This window comes from Misgurnus anguillicaudatus, chromosome 12 (genome assembly GCF_027580225.2).
Source record: "Misgurnus anguillicaudatus chromosome 12, ASM2758022v2, whole genome shotgun sequence".
Taxonomy (NCBI): Eukaryota; Metazoa; Chordata; class Actinopteri; order Cypriniformes; family Cobitidae; genus Misgurnus; species Misgurnus anguillicaudatus.
In genome coordinates this window covers 17,226,698-17,247,782 of record NC_073348.2, presented here as the reverse complement: position 1 = coordinate 17,247,782, position 21,085 = coordinate 17,226,698, and the positions used below count along the sequence as shown (strand labels likewise).

General features: G+C 36.7%; 1 protein-coding gene across 1 annotated transcript; it reads right to left on the bottom strand.

Moving 5' to 3' along the window:
- Positions 1 to 1,451: 1,451 nt before the first annotated feature.
- Positions 1,452 to 21,077, bottom strand: rbm18 (RNA binding motif protein 18). The gene is made up of 6 exons (XM_055209044.2): positions 20,935 to 21,077; positions 20,173 to 20,286; positions 9,503 to 9,629; positions 5,307 to 5,387; positions 2,736 to 2,824; positions 1,452 to 2,357 (listed from the first exon to the last, which is right to left on the bottom strand). The coding sequence occupies exons 2-6, from the start codon at positions 20,277 to 20,279 to the stop codon at positions 2,195 to 2,197; spliced, it is 567 nt and encodes a 188-aa protein (XP_055065019.2). The 5' UTR covers positions 20,280 to 20,286; positions 20,935 to 21,077; the 3' UTR covers positions 1,452 to 2,194.
- Between the last annotated feature and the right edge of the window lie 8 nt (positions 21,078 to 21,085).

Sequence of the window (21,085 nt, the reverse complement as noted above, 5' to 3'; positions counted from 1 at the left end):
AATTATTAATGCTAAATTTGCATTCACGATCGTCTTAAGCTTATAATTATTAAGCTTAATTATGCATCGCATCTGAACATCAGAATGTTTGTATTTATTACATTTGATCTTATCAATAGTTTATGTTACACAGATTGCGTACTATCTTCACTTTGTTTATTTTGAAAACGTTACCAAAGACTGAAATATAGGAATAATCATTAATCACGACGATCAAAATCCAAAAACAAATTACTTTAATTTTATTTGTTTAAAGATCCTGGTCAAGCAATAGAATGTGAAATATAGCAGCAACATCCTGAAAAGGTAGCTTATATTTATAAAGTCTAAATGTACTTATATTCTATGTAATCTAAATGACAATATTTTTATGCAAATTCTCTTGCAAACTATACGAGTTTTTTTATTTGAAAGGTTTCAAAATTGTAATGAGAGAAAGAAACTCTCAAGTCTAAAAGCGGCATGCTGTTATTTTGTTGGGGAGAACAGTAAAGAAAAATCCATTGCAATCAAATATTCGAGTAGAGTAGGCTAAGCATCTCAGAATTCTCCGCTTATGCTGTTGCACAATGATTGTGAAACGATTGTGCGCTTGTATATAATATTATAAAGCAGTTTGCCTAAGAATAGAAAAAAAGGTTTACACGTGCATAAAAAGACATACAGGAAAGCATTCAGATCTGATGAGGAGACAACAAAATTAAACGTTTGAGTATTACTTGATTTAAAACAAACAAACAAAACGAATTATGATCGAAATTTCGATTTGTATCACTTTAGTTTGAGATACATATTCACCAGTATTTTCTGTAATTCTCTTAACATTTTATGTCTTAATGTTACATGTTAAAACAATAAATTAAAGCATGCAGTTAATTTTACAGGTTATTTTGTCAGAGAGTCAAATTCAGTTAGACGCACAATAATGCGATTTTAAAACCGAATCAGTCTTATTTATAAATTTGGCATATTTAAGGGTTTTACAGGTAGGCTATTAAATATTTTAATGCAGCCCACATCAGACTAGACATCTAATATTATTCAAAGTAGTCTTATATAAAATAAACATAAAATAATATAAAGTTAGTTTGGGGTCACTATTACAGCTCATTTGTGCTTTTATACTCTTTTTTCGTCTGTACACTAATAATACAGATTGATTTCACGAGAATTCGTACACATTTTACGAGTTGGCTAATTCGTATGAATACGTACGAAGTTAATAGTGCAAAAACGTACTATTATCATAAAAACAATAACAATACCCCACCCCTAACCATAACGTCACAGTGGTCATGCCCAATCTTACAAAAATGTACATATGTGGTTGTACGAATTAGCCACCTTGTAAAATACGCACGAATTGCCATGAGATTTGGAGTTGGATTTTCGTTACTTTTTTAAAATTCACTAATATAATATTCAAGACAACATGTAGTTTGAACATCATATATGCGTAACATTTGATTTATTTCTAAACATGGCATGAGCAAAATCTATCAAAATATCTGGATATTTACAATTCACCCAAACTGTCAAAAAACACACTGTTGTGATGCCTTGTGCAGATCTGACAGAAGCCCTTTTCACTTTAAACATAAAAACTAATTAAAATAAGATATTAATAGATAAAGAATTGTAAATATAACTGTACTAAGCAGAATAATGTCATTTCTTTATATGCATATAGCTCAGAGTAACCCATGTAAACATCTTTAGTAGTAAATTTTACTCACACACAACAACACACAAGCAGCACAGCATGAAACCACATGGGTCAGTTCAATAATAATAATAAAAAAACAATCAACACAAACAACAGGAGCTGCATTCTGGAGAACATCAAGGGACCGTTTTGTGAAAATGTGTTTGAAAACTCGAAATCCAAAAGTTATCACTCCCTAAAGAACTGAAATTACTAACATCAATATTTAGAAAAGGTAAATTTCACCAGAATGCTTGTTGCTAGATCCTGCTTACACAAGTAAATGCCGTTCACGATAACAGCACTCCTCCACTGGCCTGAAAACAGCACAACACTACAAACAGTGTTACACTTTTTCATAATACTTTACAGTCTCACATTGGCCGAGAGATTAGATCAGCTCGTTTTTATACAGTACATCTCTGTCCACAATGTGCACACCAGTGTTGGTCCGTTCAGTGCCGGGACACCTATAGTGTTTTTGAGACGTCATCTCCTGAATTTGCGGAACTGCTTGTGGTAGGGCTGAGACCTCTTGTCCCTCTTATCAGGAGGTTTGTTGTAGATATATGCTGAAGGTCCAGAATAATCATCAGGGTTTTCTTCCATCATCTGCAGCTTGGCTTCAATGGCCCGTATCTTTGCATTAATACTTTAAACAGAGGAAAGAGAACAGAGAGACATGAAAAAGTATTACTTTTGTTCAAACAAAGCAGTGCAGATGGACAATTTGATAGTTAATAATAAAAATAGTTTGAAAAGAATAAAATATGAAACTATTTCATAATAATATATTTGTTACTAGATTTTTGAGTTAAAATGCACAAACCTTGATAACAGAAGTAAAAACGTACATTAAGTCATTCCAAGACATATTATACACAAATTTGTAGGGATACAAATATTCATTGTGAAAATGACCAGAATGAACTTGAATAAGTAGAACAAAAGGAGCAAACTAAGAGATAAATTTGAAATTTTAAGATAAATGATGATAAAACAACAAGAGGGCTCCAGCAGTAATGCAAACCTTAGATTGGTTGGCAGTGCATCTGTTTCACTGGATGAAGGCTCTAAACTGGTCGGCAGATTCTTTTCTCCTTTAAAGGGTTCAAATTTCTGAAAAAGAAAATAAAGAGACCAAAATAGACAAAGAAGATGACAAGCAAAATACATACAGTAGATAAAGAACCCCTGAAATCAAACGAAAATGTGACTTTTAGTCCATTTGTATTCTTTTTATAAGCTACTGTAGTACTACACTTAAGAATATGGATGACTCTTCTTGCACACACACTTTTATCCAATCAGACGCTTTTAATGATAATGCAGAACACTAGTTGAGTGCTTGTTAAATGTCTTTGGCCGTTTAACTTATAAGAAGACTATCACGTAAGTTACTTCACACAAAAACTTGATCTTTTTTAAGTATATAGCTACAAAGGAGTAATACATTTATAAAAAAAATGTAACATTTTCTTTAAGATGTTTTGTGGAGAATAAATTAAGAAAGTACTGCTATGAAGTTGCGAATCATCTTTTCTCACACTAACACTGCACTGCACACTGGTCACATTCTCGCCCTACAGCATTGTGGGAAAAACAGGATTGCAGAGCAATGGCATGCACATTCAGCCCACTCAGAACAGTGCAAATCAAACAATCCTTACGACCTTCAGCATAGTGACAGCCAAGTGTTTTATGAGATCCTGTTGAAAATAAAAACAGAGAAATTAAAAAATGCGTTCAAATTGTTAAATGCACATAGTCAATACTTAAGATGATAAAAACAATCAGATAAAGAATAAAAGAAAAATAAACGTATCTATGAAAAAATCTGAGTAATAGGGCAGAACGTGCGTCTATCCATTGGCATCTGAATGTTATGAAAACATTAATGTAAATTAGAGCATGTATAGAAATTCTTACCTTTACATAATGGTATTAAAAATAGTACATTTTTTCATGAACTATCATCTAAATTAAATTAAATATTTAAATACAAACTAATGTAGGGGGCATTTCAAACACTGGTTATTAATAAATAAATAAATATATAAATAAATATTTAATTCTATTAGAATGCATTATGTTTACTACCTCAATTCATATCCAACACTAACTAGTTTTCAAAAAACATTCATTCAACACTTAATAGTGTACATCCCTGGCTAATATGTTATTTTTTGTAGAGGAAAGTTAATACATTTTGATGACAATTAAGAATAATTGGCACAGATCAATTAAACACAATTAGATAAAAAAACATTTATTAAGAAAATTGGATGAATTTAGATTTTATGTCAACTTTAAACTCACTGGTGAAACCGTATCCGTTTTTTAATTTCCTTCAAATACAGAAAGCCAAACGTCAACATTCCAACAACCAGTCACTGATCCTCTACATTACATTAGGCTACATAAAAATTCAACATTTTCCTTGTGTTTATTATTTTCTCTTACATCGCTACACTCTGCCCAAACATAAGGCAAACCATTTTTTACATTTATACAACATATTTATCAAATAGCTCCCCTGAACAAACGTGAAGGACTGATATAAACACGTCGCAGGATAATACACTGACACCCAAATGTATCCATGACCCGTTGTCAAGGAGACCACCCAACCCACTAACACATATTCTCACCCGCCTCACACAAATCGTGCACAATGTTGGGTGGAGGGTGGTCAACGGGACCAGACCTGTGTGCTGCTACTTGTTGTCAACAACTCTGCACTGTTGACCTTGACCCCTGCCTGATGTCCCTTTCCCTTTAGATGGGGAGGGGTGGGGGGTGCACAGGAGGGGCGTGATTCTCAACCATACAGGATTTCCTCACTCTCACCGGCAGCTGCCTATTGTTAAAGACCAGGGCTGCTTAAGAGGTCCATTTCTATATGTAGTTGTACCATCTGCAGAACTGAGCCATTACTATTGGCAATAGGGGTGTGCGCTGTTCCCAAAATCTCATTTTATGGTACGAATAATTTATCTTGCTGGAATAGTATATATTACAATATAGTTCCTTTGGACAAGAAATTTAACTCTATAAATGTAATATATATTAAACCGCCATGAGGCAAGGTGTATTTTTCGATAATATGGTGACTTATAAATACTTAATTTAAAGGTGCAATGTGTAACTTTTAGAAGGATCTCTTGACAGAAATGCAATTTACATAACTATATTATCAGTGGTGTATAAAGACCTTACATAATGAACCTTAGATTGAGCTGTTTCTACATAAACCGTGGGTCTCCTTACATGGAATTCGTCGTCATGTTTCTACAGTAGCCCTAAATGGACAAACTGCTCTAAAGAGCGCGTTTCGTCCCTATGTTGTCTCAGACAACTACATCTTTGTCCTGTGGCAGCTACTGTAGCTTCTCTATGCGTTTTGAAATTGAGGTTGCTTGCAATTCGCAATATTACTGCTAGATGCAGCTAAAAAACCCACATTACTTCTTTAAATAAATATCCTTTTTAGAAACTGAATAGATTTACAAAGCACCTATCTCTGTCGTTTCCCAAAACGCAAATATTCAATTGAGCTTGAATGTAAATATGAAAGATCATAAGGATTACTCACCTTTACCTGAGCATGAGCCCAGCGCACCACCAATTTCTTAGACAGCGCCAGCTTCCCATTCAGACGCTGAATGGCCCGTTCAGCTTCCTGTGAGGAACAGAAAACAAAACTGATAACCACTATCAAAATAAATTATAGAATTAGTGGTCGACCGATATGTTTTTTTTACGGTCAGTGGCAATACCGATATCAATAAACCAATTTGAAGTCGATATTTAAGAAATGCTGTTAGTCAGAGACTAGATATTTTGCATTATATTTATAAATATACCCATTTTAAGCACTTGAAAAATATTTGCCAGCTGGTTCACAGAAAGTTATAAAACAGCTAATTAGCAAGCTAATTACGTTGTACAAAATAGAAGCATACAATTAAAAAAAAAGTTAACAAAAAATAATATAATAACTAATATTCATGTTGCAGACACGTCAGTACTTTTGTGTCATCATCTGCTTTATAAAAACACTACTTTTATTATTGTAAATTATTAACATACCTTACGGAATGTATTTTTTTAATAGTAAAAGTGTAGTAATCATGGCTTTTAAATTATAATTTTAATGTGTGGTTAAACTATGTAATCATGTTTTGTATAAGTAAATTACACAGTAAAAAAGTGGAAATGGTACAGTATATAATATCTATAAAATGACACAAGCAATGTGTAGATCTCCCACCTATAGACATACTACTATATGAAACATATAATTTAAAAGACATCAATTGTAATGTTAACAACGTTCTAACTACATAAATCATAACGCGATTTTGTAGAAATTGTAATAAGGCGCTAAGAACTACCCATGAGGAGTATTTCAGCCAATGGAACCATGCGGGGGTTCTAAGGGGGCAGAATTGCCAGGGGGGACCGAATTGCTCATGACAACGTCATGTGTGTGGTTCCTTATTTCAAAATATGTGTTCTGCGCATCGAGAGATCCTGTGTGCATCACGTGTCGTGTCAAAACAAGTGCCCGCTGCAGACGCGCCCAAAGGGTTTATGATAAAAGTGAAGCTTGCGTTTGCCAGATACTCGCATAATCTGATGCGTAATCAGAGTTTACTGTTAAGGGAGTGTCTTGCGTGTATTTTGTGAACTTGAGCGTCTCTTTTATCATAAACGGTTCCGACGCGTGTGCAGCAGGCACCCACTGTGACAAAACACATGATACAAATGGTTCACATGACGCAACAAACACATATTTTGAAAACGCAAGCAACACACGACACTCCGAACACTTATTTTGAATTTGCGACCCTCGGATGAGCAGTCACGAGCCGCCACTGGTCATAATCGTGCATCTCTAATTGGTCATGTTACTGTCAGGTTTTGGCTTTACATTTGGCCACTACAACATATGGGTCTATCACTATTTAAGATTATTAAAATCTAACATGTTACATTTGTTGTCTATATGTATTTCTTACTATACTTTGTCCCAGGGAATCTGACACTTAAAGGCAAACTTACTAAATAGTCAACTTTCAGTTGTTTCTTTCTTTAGTGCAAAATCTTTATTCACTTAACACAAGTAATTCAGTTAAACAGACTTTAAATGCTCTGTAATAGCGTTGGGCAGTGACTTTAAACTTCCAGTTAGCGCCAGCAGGCCTCGTGGCTGATTGTCTGCCACAATTACCATCACGCTATTAACAGAATACTTGTATATTTTCTTGCAATCACAGCAACGGTGATTTATCAAATAATGATCAAACAATAGAACAGTACGTAACGGACTGGACTATATCCATATCCATATCCATGTGATGTTGACAAGAGCACTTTTAGCTTTATAAGGAGATGAATCAGATGTCTGGATCACAGTCTAGTGATGCTATTCAGTCCCAGTAATGTATGCCAGATTGCAGTACACCTTGCACTCACAATCAGCTTAGGGAACTGGGAATAAAATCGAAGATATTTAATAATAACAAGATGCATCACTGTTATTGCTATAAATGGGGAGAACACAAAGGTCAATAATGCAGTTCGAGTCTTACCGTCCAGTAAAAAAGCCAATCGTCAACTATTAAACATTTACATTCTCTGGGGGAGGGGCTGTGTCAATTCAAACAGCCCACAAACATTAAAATTTGTGCATATTCAGTATCTGACAGGTCCTGCTTTATCAATTATATAATGTAGTTCTGTTGGTTGTTGGCCTTTTTTTAGGTTTATTGCACAATAAAATAATTAATTACATAAAATAAAATAAAATAAAACATTCACTCTAAAAATGGCTGGGTTATTTTTAACCCATAATGGGTAAATATTGGACAGAACACATGCTGGGTTAAAAATTGACCCAATGCTGGGTTATTTTAACCCAACTGCTGGGTTATTATACCCCATGGCTGCATAACATCCATGTGTTCTGTCCAATATTTACCCATTATGGGTCAAAAATAACCCAGCCCTTTTTAGAGTGTTTAAAAGGTAATCTTTAAAGCTAGGTACACACCAAGCCAATGGTCGGCCGTGGGCAGATTTTAAGCATCGTCTGACTTAGTTTTTTTGGTGTTCCGCACCCCCAGCTACAGTAAGTTAACCTTCACCTTTTATGGTCGATTCAGCAGTATAACCACTATCAATGTGGGTTTCGTGTGGGAGGCAGATCATTCTGATTGGCTGATTGGCATAGCCAACCAAGGCTCAATTAGCAAAACGTAAGTGATAAAGCAAGCAAACAACGAAATCAAAAGGTGACGAAAAAACACTAATTTCATTTTTTCCATCTCTCATTCCAATATGTCAGAATTTCCCAAACTGGGGTTGGTGAGTTGAGAAAAAAAAAGATCATTAACATTATAAAATGTAAATAAATAATTTTAAAATAATCTAAATTAAACTTAAATTATTTGTTTAATCTGAATGTCATGTGCCATTACACAACACAACAATGTATTAGAAAACTGAAAACTTATGCAAAATGGACAGATAATTTAAATACACAATTCAAGGAAATTACCAGAAGAAGGTCCAATAATGGGTAACAATAAAATACTACTGATAAAAACTTTAAAACCGATAAAAAATAAATGTTTTTGAAGTTGAACATGCAAATGTGCTAATAAATTCTTGAAATATTCATATAAAATCTATGGGGGTACTTCGAGTAAATAATTTATGTCAAGGGGGTTTGGCTGACAAAAAATGTTTTGGTCCTGCTCGATTTTCGTTGGCTTCGTGTAAAATAATGGAACGTTTTTTTATAAGATTCCCTGGGGTCAATGTGTTTGCATGACAGAAGCTTGATGAGAGAACAAGCAACCGGTATTTTTTCCGTCTCCCGAGTGCCTCTCGTGTAAGATTTTGATGGCTTACGTTTCTTTCCCATCACAGAAAACCACCACAGGTTTAGCAAGTCCATCAAAGTATTATTTTGTTTTTGTTTGTTTGTTGATCACAAAGTTCAAAGTAGATGAGGAAAACTAGGATTCTGTGTGTATTTAAAGCGCAGCCATTATTGTTTACAGTGTGTGGAATCATGGTGCGCTGTGATTGGTTGACCCGATTTTTTGCATTCTGCAGAAACAAGGAGTGGCGTTTATTGCGTTTTAGCAAAAAAGGGAGAAAAGATGACAGAATAACACGCTGGATATTGGATTTTGTGTAAAATTAAGAATTTACTTTTTAATATGGACCAGATACAATACTGATTTTGGTGGCAATTCATTTTTTTTTAATGGCGTTTATAACGTTTTGGAACCAAACTCTTCATTTCTAAAAAGATATGACTTATAAGAGATTTGTGTGAATACATTAATTTATCAGGAATTCTGTGTAATTAAACCTAAAAAAAATAAGACTACTAACCAAAAGGACTACTTTGTATAATTTAATATGTTTTTTTAATTAAAATGTTGAGTTTTAGAACTGTTTTTGTCATTAATTTTCTTTGGGGGGCCGCGTAGGAATGCACCGTACACAAGGGATGTTGAAAAAGTTTGAGAACCACTCCCTTAAAGCCTCTCGATTCCAAACCTTCCTGTGTGTCTGCTTAGCTCTTAGTGAGTACGGCATAATGATAGAGGACAGTACTGGATTACTAGTTTTACAGTTTAGGGTATCGGTCATATCTGTTGAGCACACATTCGTCTCTTTTCAGACTCCCTCTCCATCAGCTTTGTTATTAACTTGCATCACATAATTTGAATGAACTGAAATATTTATTAACTTGGTGAGAATAAAGCAAAGAACCTCTTTGGTGTGGAAGTTGACGAAACAGTATCCTCTTGGTTGACCCTCCAAAGGACCCGATTTGTGGAATAGAAAGTCAAATTGCTTCACTTTGCCAAACTTCTCGAGAAGCTTCACTAGGTGGTACCTGCAAGAAGACAGAGCGAGATGTTCTGAAATCTGTCTGCACTTGTAACACAGTAGTGCAAAATTGTAAAAAGTGCATTCCTTTAAAACATTGGCATATGGTTATTAGACTGCTCAGGGTGGTTACAAAAGAGCCCTTTCCCAAGTCGGGGTTCTAAGATAATTGATATTCACATACGGCTCAGCCAGGTTTGCCATTTAATGTAGGGCTATAAGATGTTCTCACCTGTTCTACTACTGCCCAACAGGTAACAACTGTAAGTCTGATTGTTAAGCTCATGCCATCATTCATCCATGTATCACAAAGGCGACAAGTGGCTTGTTTAAATCTCTAATCCTAAACAATAGTATTAGTGATGCTTTCCTTAGTACACACCACTAACCTACAATATGTACGCAACAAAAATGATTAATAACCATTATTAAAGCCACAAGGGAAAAATGCATGACATCATATCATAATTCTTTACAAATTAAGCTTTATCAGAATGACAGGACTCTTTACACCTTTTTAGCTGTTGTAAATCTTTTATTTACACAATACAAAGGATACGGCAGAGGGACAATGAGGATATAAAACAGCGGAAGCCCGAATTCCCACGAGAGTTTAATTTAAGACAATTACAAATAAGTGCAGCTTCAACTCTCAGCCAGCCAATAGGAGACTGGGATTTTACTAGGTAACACCCATGCCCACACTATTTTGACACTTTGAATCCTTTAAAAAAAAATGTCAGTACATGACAAGGGTGGGAAAAAATGTAATCCAAGAATGCATGGCATCTGTATCATGTTGATACGGATTAGAAAATCTCTAGCTGTATTCAAACTCATATTGCCTGTATAAGCAAAAAGATCTTGATGTATTAGAGCATGAATGCAAAATAAACCCCAGCTCCAAATACTGTAAAAAAGCTGTAAAAACACAAAATTTTACTAAAGGTCTGAGTATGGTCCATTTAAATTTACATGTATGCGATTTTCGGGTACAGTGTGTATGACTCAATTTTCGCTATCAGGAGTGCGCAAGTACTGAACGAGCACCACCGAAACCTTGCGGACATTGTATGCGTACATCACGCATTCGCATACAGGAGTAAGTAGTATGTAGGCCATGAGAAGTATTGCAATTTGACGCACATGCATCGAACGTCAGCACACGTGTCTGTATAACACGAAGTCTGTTTTTTACATGTACACGTACGTACGCGCATGGTCGAATGCACAGCCTTGCAATGTATTGTTTATTTGATTCTTATACCACGGCGCTGTTAAATGTTTTATATGAATTGGTTGAGAAATTCGGCAATGCACGTACAGTACGTTTGCACTCTTCTTACGACAAAAACTGCGCCACGCGCATGTCCACGTACAAATAAAAAGGCCTATACTTTAGCCTTTTGAGTCAAATGAACTGTGCTTTGCAAGGCTGTGCGTTCGACTGTTTGCGTACATTCGCATATAAGTAAAAAACATACTATAGACAGTTTCAGCAGTAACAACATAAACAAGTGGCTTTCGTGGTCAACACGTAACATCCGGTAAACTCCGCTAAGATTAAAAACAACAATGTCCTTGTTTATTTATATAAAAAGCAAAATAAACAACACATAGATTACTTAGGAAACCCAAACATTTGTTATTTGGTATTTGTTTAAGAGTTCAGTTTCAGCAACTAGTCAGAACAAACAGAACGAACTAATCATTAAACAAACAGAAACCGGAAGTAAAGTTTAGACTAGACGCGTAATCGCGTAATCGCGTCACCGCACGTTCGTCTGTGTATTCTGGGGAGCTTTATCCAAAGTAAATTACACTGCAATCAAGGTATACAATTTTTCAGTATGTATATATCAATCAAACTCATGACCTTTGCGAACACAATGCTCAACCAAAAGAGCTACAGGAACAAAACGCACCAGGAATAGACTGGATCATGAAATGTAGGAACTTCATACCATAACCCATAAGTACAAGTAGATGTGTTAAAAAGTGAAAGACTTAACCTCCATACGACTCCAAACAAGAAAAACAAATTTGCTAAACTATTGGTCATTTACTTGATACTTGAAACTTAAAATAAAGAGCACCTAAATAAAAAAACAATTATTTGCTTTTCCAAAAAACAGGAGCACCTCACGATTACACTGGATCTGTGCAATCTAAATACAGAAAGAGCTGTATAAACAGGATCCTTCAAACAGCCGTGTCCACGATATTCAAGGGCAGTCTAGCATGCAGTCTGTGTGTAAGAAAAGAGCGTTTTCTGTCCATACGCCAAACATCCCTGCTTCTGCATGTTCACCAGTACATCATCCACGCTGTTAACGTTTCATGAGACTTGACTCAGCATGAACATGACTGCAAAAGGGTCTCTCTGACCCAAAGTTGCATTAATCTTTCTGCTATTCAGCAACAACATTTGAATGCTGTATGGTCAAGTGCACTTGTCTTACAGTATACTTTTTAACAGTGCATTGGCTGAAAAAAAATAGGGCTTTTAAAAAGGTCCTAATATGCACCTTTTAGTGTGTATAATACATTTGTTACCAATGTGTACCTTTGAGATACTACTGTGCACTGTTTGGTACCGATATGCCTCTGAGGTACTAATATAAACTCTGTAGGTACAAAGGTGTACTTGAAAGGGTAGCACCCCAGTGTCAGCTAGGGAATCTTTTTGACCACTTTTTTTCTGACAATGTGCCTTTACTTACCCAACAAATTCCTGGTAACTGCCTGTACTTAACAAAGGTTAGGTTTAGGTTCAGGGTTGAGTTATTTGAAAATAATGCACACCCATGGGTGATAATGTGGCACAACGCGAAGCGGGTATGCATTATTTTTTTAACAATTCAAAGGAATTAAGTAAATTATTAAGCCTATACCACGGTTCTCACAAACATTGCTCTAGTGGTTATTTTCAGACATTTGACAGGCAGGGCTGTCACAATGATTAAATAATTGTCTCACCGCAATTGTTTGACCCCATCGCAATGATATCAGATCACCGCAATGATTGCACATCTCTTTAAAAAACACAAGGGGGAGCTGCAGCGGCTGTATTAACAAGACCGTATCAGATGGTGCACCTTAAAGGAATATTCCATTTTCTTAAAAGAAAAATCCAGATAATTTACTCACCACCATGTCATCCAAAATGTTGATGTCTTTCTTTGTTCAGTCGAGAAGAAATTATGTTTTTTGAGGAAAACATTCCAGGATTTTTCTCATTTTAATGGACTTTAATGGACACCAACACTTAACACTTAACTCAACACATAACAGTTTCAAAGGACAATAAATGATCCCAAACGATGCATAAGGGTCTTATCTAGTGAAACGATTGTCATTTTTTACAAGAAAAATAAAAAATATGTAGCCTGACGTTGTCATACTCAATTCTAGTCAGAATTTGAGTCTGATACCGCTCCATTGAGCTATAATTATGAGGCGTGTCTCAACCGAAAAATGCCTCTGCACCCAATTGGATAGACCTACGACCAATCAGAGCAACGGAGTGTATGTTGAAATTACGTCTTTGCAGCCTGACCGAACTGCTAGTTATTTCGCTACAATGACACTAACATTGTGATTATACTAAGTCTGAGTTAGCGAATGTACATCAACACCTACTATGTTTACAACATTTCGTTTATCACAACATGAAGTATTTACTAAGTCATAGAGTATGACTATCTCTTACCATTTGTACGTTAGGTGAACTTCATCCACGACGATACCCATTACGTTGGCTTGAAAATATTGGAGCCTAGCATGTCCCTCCACTTATTCAGCAACCACGACTCCAGGCTTCCGAAAAGAAGCTGGCAACGACCGCTAATTATATCCATCTCGTCGTGCACGCAGAGTTGCATCGCCATGATAAGGTTGCCCATTTCAGTTGCGACCAACCTTTGCCGAATCCCATAGGAAGGACAGCAAAAACATCAACAAATGCCCTGCTCGCGTTTCTCTGTTCCTCTTTTAAAATCAATGCTCTGTCGATATCTTTTAGAACAGACTCAATGTCAGAATCCACACATCTAAACTCTACAGCGGCAGCCATTCAACACACGCGCTCTTTGGTGACGTGGTTCATTACGTTACTGTCGTTTATCTGTCAATCATCGTATAAAGCCCGCCCTCACAATTTGATTCGTCGGCCTGTTTTGGTATTCTCATAGTAGCTCCTCAACGGTGAATCCCCAGACCGATCTTCCCCGTATTTCAAATCGTGGTGGGCGGGGCTAAGATCGGCTGGCACCCAGGCTAAAAAATATGCTCTTTTAAAACACAACTTTTCGTCTAGGTCCGGTCTAGCGCGACCTAACATAAATGCGTAATTCATGCCTGTGGCGTGGGACGTTTCTCAACCAATCAGAATAAATTATTCAACAGCCCGTTGTATAATTTTAAATAAAGTGCTAAGTACCAATAATCTTTACAACTTCTGTTCCTGTAGGTCAGTGGTTAGTGCACAAGGTTGTGGATTTCATCCCAGGAATAAATATAGGCTAATAATAAAATGTATACGCCGTAATGCATTTTAAAATCGCTTTGGATAAAAGCATCTGCCAAATGCAAAAAGTAAGCATAAATGTACTACTGGGGCGTGTAAACATTCTTGCTGGAAAGTGGGTTTGTGAAAACAAACTGCAGCAAAAGAGCAACTGCTATTAAAATAAATGGGAATGCTAATGGACAGCATCTATAGGTATTATAGATCTCCTTGTGAGGAAGGCATACAATGCATTTCCTTCAGCTGGGAAACTGAGACTCTGTGAATTATATACTGTAAACATGATGCTGAAAATCGCACGTTAGATAAACAACACGTTTGTGAAACAACACGTTTGTGAAACCTCCCTCTATATTTTATTGTTGTCCCAGCGTGACATGCAGAGTGCTTTGGGAGTGGTTTTAGACAGTGAACGAAGGAGATTCCTGAGATTTCTATATTGTTTTGGATCGCTGAGAGTTATTTTTAAAACTGGAAAGGTAGGAGCTTGGACAGAACTGGGGGTCCTAAGCTAATGTTTCCCCTTCTCTCCCAAGAGCTTTGCTGCAAGTAGAATTTCGCACTTTCCCAGGCTCCACCCTCTCAGGCTCGAGCCACGGGATCTTCCTGACTTGACGCAGATTGAGGAATTGATAGTGTCCCGATTCAAATTGACAACCTGTAGGTTTTTTCAGGCCACAATGCACTCCCCCAGAGGGCTATAAAATGTACCGTGGGGAGGAAGAGCGAGTCTACCCAGAGAGCAAGCAAACTCTTTGGCCTGGACTATTCTGCGAAAGTGTAGTCATGAGCCAAGCATGTCATATCAGCTGTTTGAGCCAAGCTTATTATTGATAACTAAACCTTTTATGAAAATAAAAACTTTGTGTTAACTTAAAATTTAAAATAAACTAAAATCAATCATTGAATGTACAGTGTACACATTTAAAAAAATACTTAAAAAGTTTCATTTATAGAAAAAATATACATAAGCCTTAAACATAAATGCTAGATGATCAGATTTCTTTAATCTCCCAAGATGATTTTTGACTATTAGTGTGTCCTTGTAAAAACAAGGGGTTTCATTAGGGGTCCCCAATTGTGGTGGTCTGTGGACTAATGTTTTATCGAAAGTGACAAGACATACATTCGTTTTACACTGTTTTTTACTAGTGCCATCCAAATACAAATCATGTCATCTTAACTACAACAACATTACATATTCACAGAAACATAGTTTGTGTGGCGATCACTTTAAGTCTAAACTTAAGACATTCTTCTTTAACAAAGCATTCACATAAAATGTCAAGTAAATGTACCTATCCCGTAATAGTTAGTTTGTCCAAAACAAAGCATTCACATAACTCATCTGGGTAATATACTTATGCCGCAATAGTTATATATATGTATGTATCTCTCTCAAGGGTTTTTCTCCTCCTAGGAGGTTTCCCACAGGGTTTTTCTCCTAGGGGTTTTTTCATCCCCTGGAGAGTCAGCCAACATTGGCATAACTTAGCACTTTACTGTATACGTTACATTATTTCTACGCTCCATTGTACAATTTATTCTTAGCCGCTGTATTTTGCTGCTTATATTTAAAATAGATTATTCTGCGTTTTCCCCTACATTTGTGAAAAGCGCTATATAAATACAATTGAATTGAATAGTCAAAACCAGAAATCGCAAACCCCAACAAACATTATAATACAGTAAATTATCAAAACACATGTACAGTTGACACTTTCCCAGTGTTTAAACCAAATATACGCTCTTGTATACAAAGAATGAATGTTTTTATTTGGATGAAGAAATAGAAGTGCCTCCTGACCACCAGGATCTTTTAAATTTCTAAATTGCTGGGGGATAAAGTGCCAGGAAGGACGACTTCAGAATGGCACAGATTTGGAGCTCACAGAGATATTTCAACAGACACGTGTCTATTTCAGAGCGTGCGGTTTAAGGTCAGCTCTCTTTCCTTCTCGGCCGTCCAATCGGATACAGCTCTCTGTTCCTCGCTGCCAACCACATAACGGACAATGTAAAGCAGAGCTCCAACAGCAGAAATCACAAACAACCTGCGGCACATGGTAGATCCATCACCGGCCCCAAATGGGCCCCAGTGGAGCATGGACAGGTCAATATGTCAGCATGTTATTACGAAAGCAACCCCTAGTTTGTGTCAACAGGCCGGGTAAGCCACAAACCTTTAGTGTGGGAAACAAGACCTCAAAGGCTTCAATGGATGTGTGTTTATGTCAAAAAACAATGCATATATCAGGTGGGGCAGAACATTTGTCTTTGTAAATACTGACAGATATTCTCATTAGACAGAAAAACAGATGAAACGTCATCCGCATTGTTATAGGTGATCTATTTTTAACAGCTGACTTTAGTGACGTCACTGAAATATCGCACCTATAACCTTTTCAGGTAGACCACTTCAACAAGAAAATGAGAATTGAGGACCACCAAACTAAAGTGGGAAATACCTGCTGTCTGAATATCTAGTCATTTTACTTACAGGTAAATAAACTATTACTACCTTTACAATGTTCCACAACATAGAGTTTTCAGTGTTAAATGTCATCGATTCAAACCCAGGGAATACACATACTGGACTGATAAAATTTAAAGGGGACATTTCACAAGACTTTTAAGATGTAAAATAAATCTTTGGTGTCCTCAGAGTACGTATGTAAAGTTTTGGCTCAAGGACCATATTTCGGAACAGAGCGATCACACTAGTCAAACAAACCAGGCTTTGGGGGTCAAACGCGCCTGAGCGCGGTTTGGTTTGGATAGTGTGAGTGCACCCTTACATGCTTGCAGAGAATGGTTTACCAAAACTAAGTTACCGGGTTGTTCTTGATCATATTTTCTAGGTTGATAGAAACACTGGGGATCCAATTATAGCACTTAAACATGGAAAAAGTCAGATTTTCATGATATGTCCCCTTTAAAAAAGTCCACCTTTTAATGCACTGTAAAAGTCACTTTGATTAACAGGGTATGCCAGATGCATAAATAAAAATGATAAATGTGAAAAAAATAATTAGCTTCATTTACTTCATAAGACCAATCCTGTGATATACTAAAGTCTGTCATGGAATAGCTGTGTCATTATTTACTCATCCTCATTCAGTTTCAACGTTGTATGACTTTCTATTTTGTCTGTAATACTAAAAAAAAAAAATTTGAAGAATTATACTGGTTTCTTTTCATACAATTACAATGAAAAGCACTTATAGGTATAAAAAGTGGTCCACATAACTTCCGAATGGGAATCAGATAAATGCAATGGCAGACTTTTCAGTAATTACAACCCGGACATGTAGTGTCCTCCTGACTTAATATTCCAACAATTATGTTACCTTGCTCTTTAATAGCAGACTGACAGATGGTAATTGTTTGTTAGTGCACAGATGCCAGAAAAATAACTCGTGAGAGACTAATGGAGTGCTTATACTGAACAAACTGGAAAACAAATATTTTGGAAAACTTTTGCATAATGAAAATACATACCAATTCTACAACAAGTTCAAAATGGACTGTTTTATTTAGGCTGCTTTATTTTGCTTTTATTTTATTATTCTGTATGTATTTTATGCAGTCTAAAGGGGCGTTTCACACGGTAAACGCTGCCACTTTTTATAACGGAGACGATTTGTGAAGTCTAGGTGGTGCTGGCATCACGCTGACAGAGCGGACGTTGCAACGGTTGCAATAAGCAAGGTCACATTTTGATGATTTGCCTTAAGCGCTGTCCCACGCTCTTGATTACTCATTTATATTTCTGTGAGATTTTTGGGGGGCCTATAGCTCTGGAAATGAAATGACATTCTAAACAAATTTCTCCTTAATCAGTTCAACACTTTGAGCTATGATTGTTTGCTAATAATCTGTTTAATGACTGGTTAAAGCCTTACACGGCTGCCAGCTGGCGCTTACAAAAAGAAAAAAAACTATTTATCTTAAAGAGCACCTATCCTCCGATTCATGATTTTTTATTTCCTAGGTTGTGTAAATGTACATGTTAACAATATGCAAAAGGTACATACCCAAAGCAAACGATGATGCGAGTTATCGTCTCCAAAGTAAATCTGTTCTTGGACTACAACAAACACACGGATTTGTGGTCAACAGTTTACTTCCTGGGCCGAATGACGTGGACAAGACCGACATTATCATAATTCCTCTTGCTTCAGCCAGAAAGTAATGTAAGCATTGCAGGCAAATCTTTCAAACATGGTAAGGAGCGTCACATTTCCGGCTGATGTCAGAGGTATTCAGGCCAATCACAACGTACAGTAGTCGTGCTGTGTTCAGAATACCGATACATCGTCATCAACGCCTGACGATGCGCGCATCGATACAGCACCTTCCGTATCGATTCGAATGCACTTTTAAAAGTATTGTGACAAATCGCCGTTGATCCGTGATCCATATGGAAAGGATGCATGTGACTCGCGTTGTACGTAGAGTGAAAGGTAGCTGGGTATACTTTCACTTTCCGTGTGACTCGTGGGCGCACGTGTATGCACAACTTGTGCATTGGGTACCTTCTCTCTCGCTCTCACGTGCCTGCTTATTTAAAATCAATGAATTCAGTATAATAGCGCAGATATCTTAGCCTATACTACTGCAAAGGGCTTTATTATAAACTCACTCGAGTTTTGCCGCTTTCCGCATGTTGCAAGTAGACACTCGCGTGACGCGTCTACCGCGTCACATTTAAAAGGCCCATAATGATTATTTACTTAACATTGTACATAAAGCATACATTTAATTTAGGGATGCACCATCAACCAATAATTTTTCCTCCTATTGGACATTGGCTTAAAAAATGCCAATGATTGGAGCAGATTATATCCTGGCAATCAAAAGGGGCAGGAAAACTCATACTGTCTGAATATTTTGAGTTGCAGTTTCTAGGATTTCACAACATAAAAATTTGAAACAAGGAGTAAAAAGCAAAACTATCTGTAAACTATTGTTATCAAATGATGTCATTTGAAATAACTGAATATCTGTATCAACACAGAAATTTTGTATTGTGCATCCCTTGGCAATCAGAAATTTTTATATAATCAGAAATTATTGAAAAATGGTAATATTAGTAAATCTCTAAATTACATGAATTGTCTGCTATTAAAAAAATTGAATTGCAGGAAAATATTAAATTATTCAGATTATGCTCATTACATACAGCAGTGGTTCTCGGCGCATACCAAAATAGTTTAAAAAGATTTTTCCAATAGTTGTAAAGCGAACTAAACGATTTTACCAAAACATGGAGGAGGTCATTCAGAAAATGCCCATGGGATTCTGCTTTAGTGTGAGTCGAAGACCAAGGGACCGTGTACCAAGTATATCCAATCTGAAAACTTCATTAATCTCTGATCTCTACACAGCAACAGTGCAAAGCCTAAACCTCCATGTTGCCTTAATTACTGTTCTCAATTATACACTTATTTGGAAAGAGACTGCCTTTGGGTGACTTTGACCTGCCATAGCAGGACCGTGTGTGTTTGTCTGTGTGTGCAAGATCTCCAGGACCCAAAAAGTGGAACCCGCTACTACAAACACTCCCAGCATGTGAACTAATTAATCTTCCCAATCAACAGCCTATGGGCATTGCGGCTGTTTTCATTCAAGCAGGTTATTTAAAGAAAAACAGAGGAGCGAGTGGGAAGGAAACGCCTGTCTAGACGCCAGCCCAGGCAAGCCGTACATTTTCCAGGGGCGCTCTCGCAACGTGTGCTGTTTCTCTTTCGCTTCCCTTCTGTGTCACCCACCCACCCCCTCTCCACCTTGAGCAGCCGCTACAGGTTCACAGAGTAAACACGCCAGGTGAATGAGAAATGATGGCAGCCCCTCAGCAAAACAGGTCTCCATGGCCGAGTGGCTCTCTTTAACACGCCTTGTCGTCATCTGCTCTTTCTCCAGCACATAGACACATATATCTCATCAATCATTCAGACAGCTCCACAGGTCTGCCTGGAAGGCAGTGCAGTTAAAGCCCAGCCCAGAGAAAAAGACTTACTCTGTGATTTTGGGGTCAATGTTGCCAATCCAAAGGCGATGACCGTCCTGAGCCGATCCACCAGACAGGATGGAAGCATTCTCCACAGTGTCTGCAGCTGACTGCATTGGGCTCCTGTGAAAATTAAATGATTCAATTCAAAATAAATACATGCAATTGATGAAAAACCTTAGATTGTTTAATAAATGTGTATTGCTGTTTACATGTTAATCTAGACATGACAAAGTGATATCAATGTGTTCCTGTAGCTCAGTTGGTAGAGCCTTATGTTAGCAATGCAAAGGTCATAGGCACGATCCCAGAGATCACACATACTGATAAATTGTATAGCTTTAATGCACTGTATGTCACTTTCACTGTCAAATGCATAAACGTAAATGACAACAGTGCAAATATTAATCACATAAAAACTAATGTAATGCTCTGAGTGTCAACTATATTAAGTATGATATTCAGAATCTGAACTATTTAAGCTCCAATGTCCTTTCAGACGCTGTATTTATTTAGCTTTGTCAGTGAAATTAATCATTAATGTTTATTGTAACGTGACCACACGATATGTCTTAATAATTTTATGATTTTGAACAAAATATTTCCTTAAGAAACACTGTATAACCTGTTTACTTTTACTATTACAGCGTTTATATAAAAAGCATAGCAAAATAAACCAAGCAGAAAAACGTTCTTTTATATGTCACTTACTCTGAAGGTAACAATTAGCAAGCGATGCTAACGCAGTAACTGCAGTAACAGAAGACTCACCTTTCTATCGTAATCCTTTCCTTGCTCTCCAAACTCAATTTAAGACACAAAAAAACCTAAAATAACCGGCAACTCCTTAGATTTTAATCGTCATCTCATATATCGCCACACGAACGAACCAGACAAAACTAACAGTTAGCTTAGCATTCAT

What these genes read in the sequence shown, in the direction of transcription:
- rbm18 (XM_055209044.2), bottom strand. Translation starts at nt 20,279, where the DNA reads ATGCAGTCAGCTGCAGACACTGTGGAGAATGCTTCCATCCTGTCTGGT. An exon ending in ATTGACCCCAAAATCACAGA is followed by an intron (nt 9,630 to 20,172) that starts GTAAGTCTTTTT and finishes GTCTTCTTGCAG; the next exon opens with GTACCACCTAGTGAAGCTTC. An exon ending in TGCGCTGGGCTCATGCTCAG is followed by an intron (nt 2,825 to 5,306) that starts GTAAAGGTGAGT and finishes TTTCTTTTTCAG; the next exon opens with AAATTTGAACCCTTTAAAGG.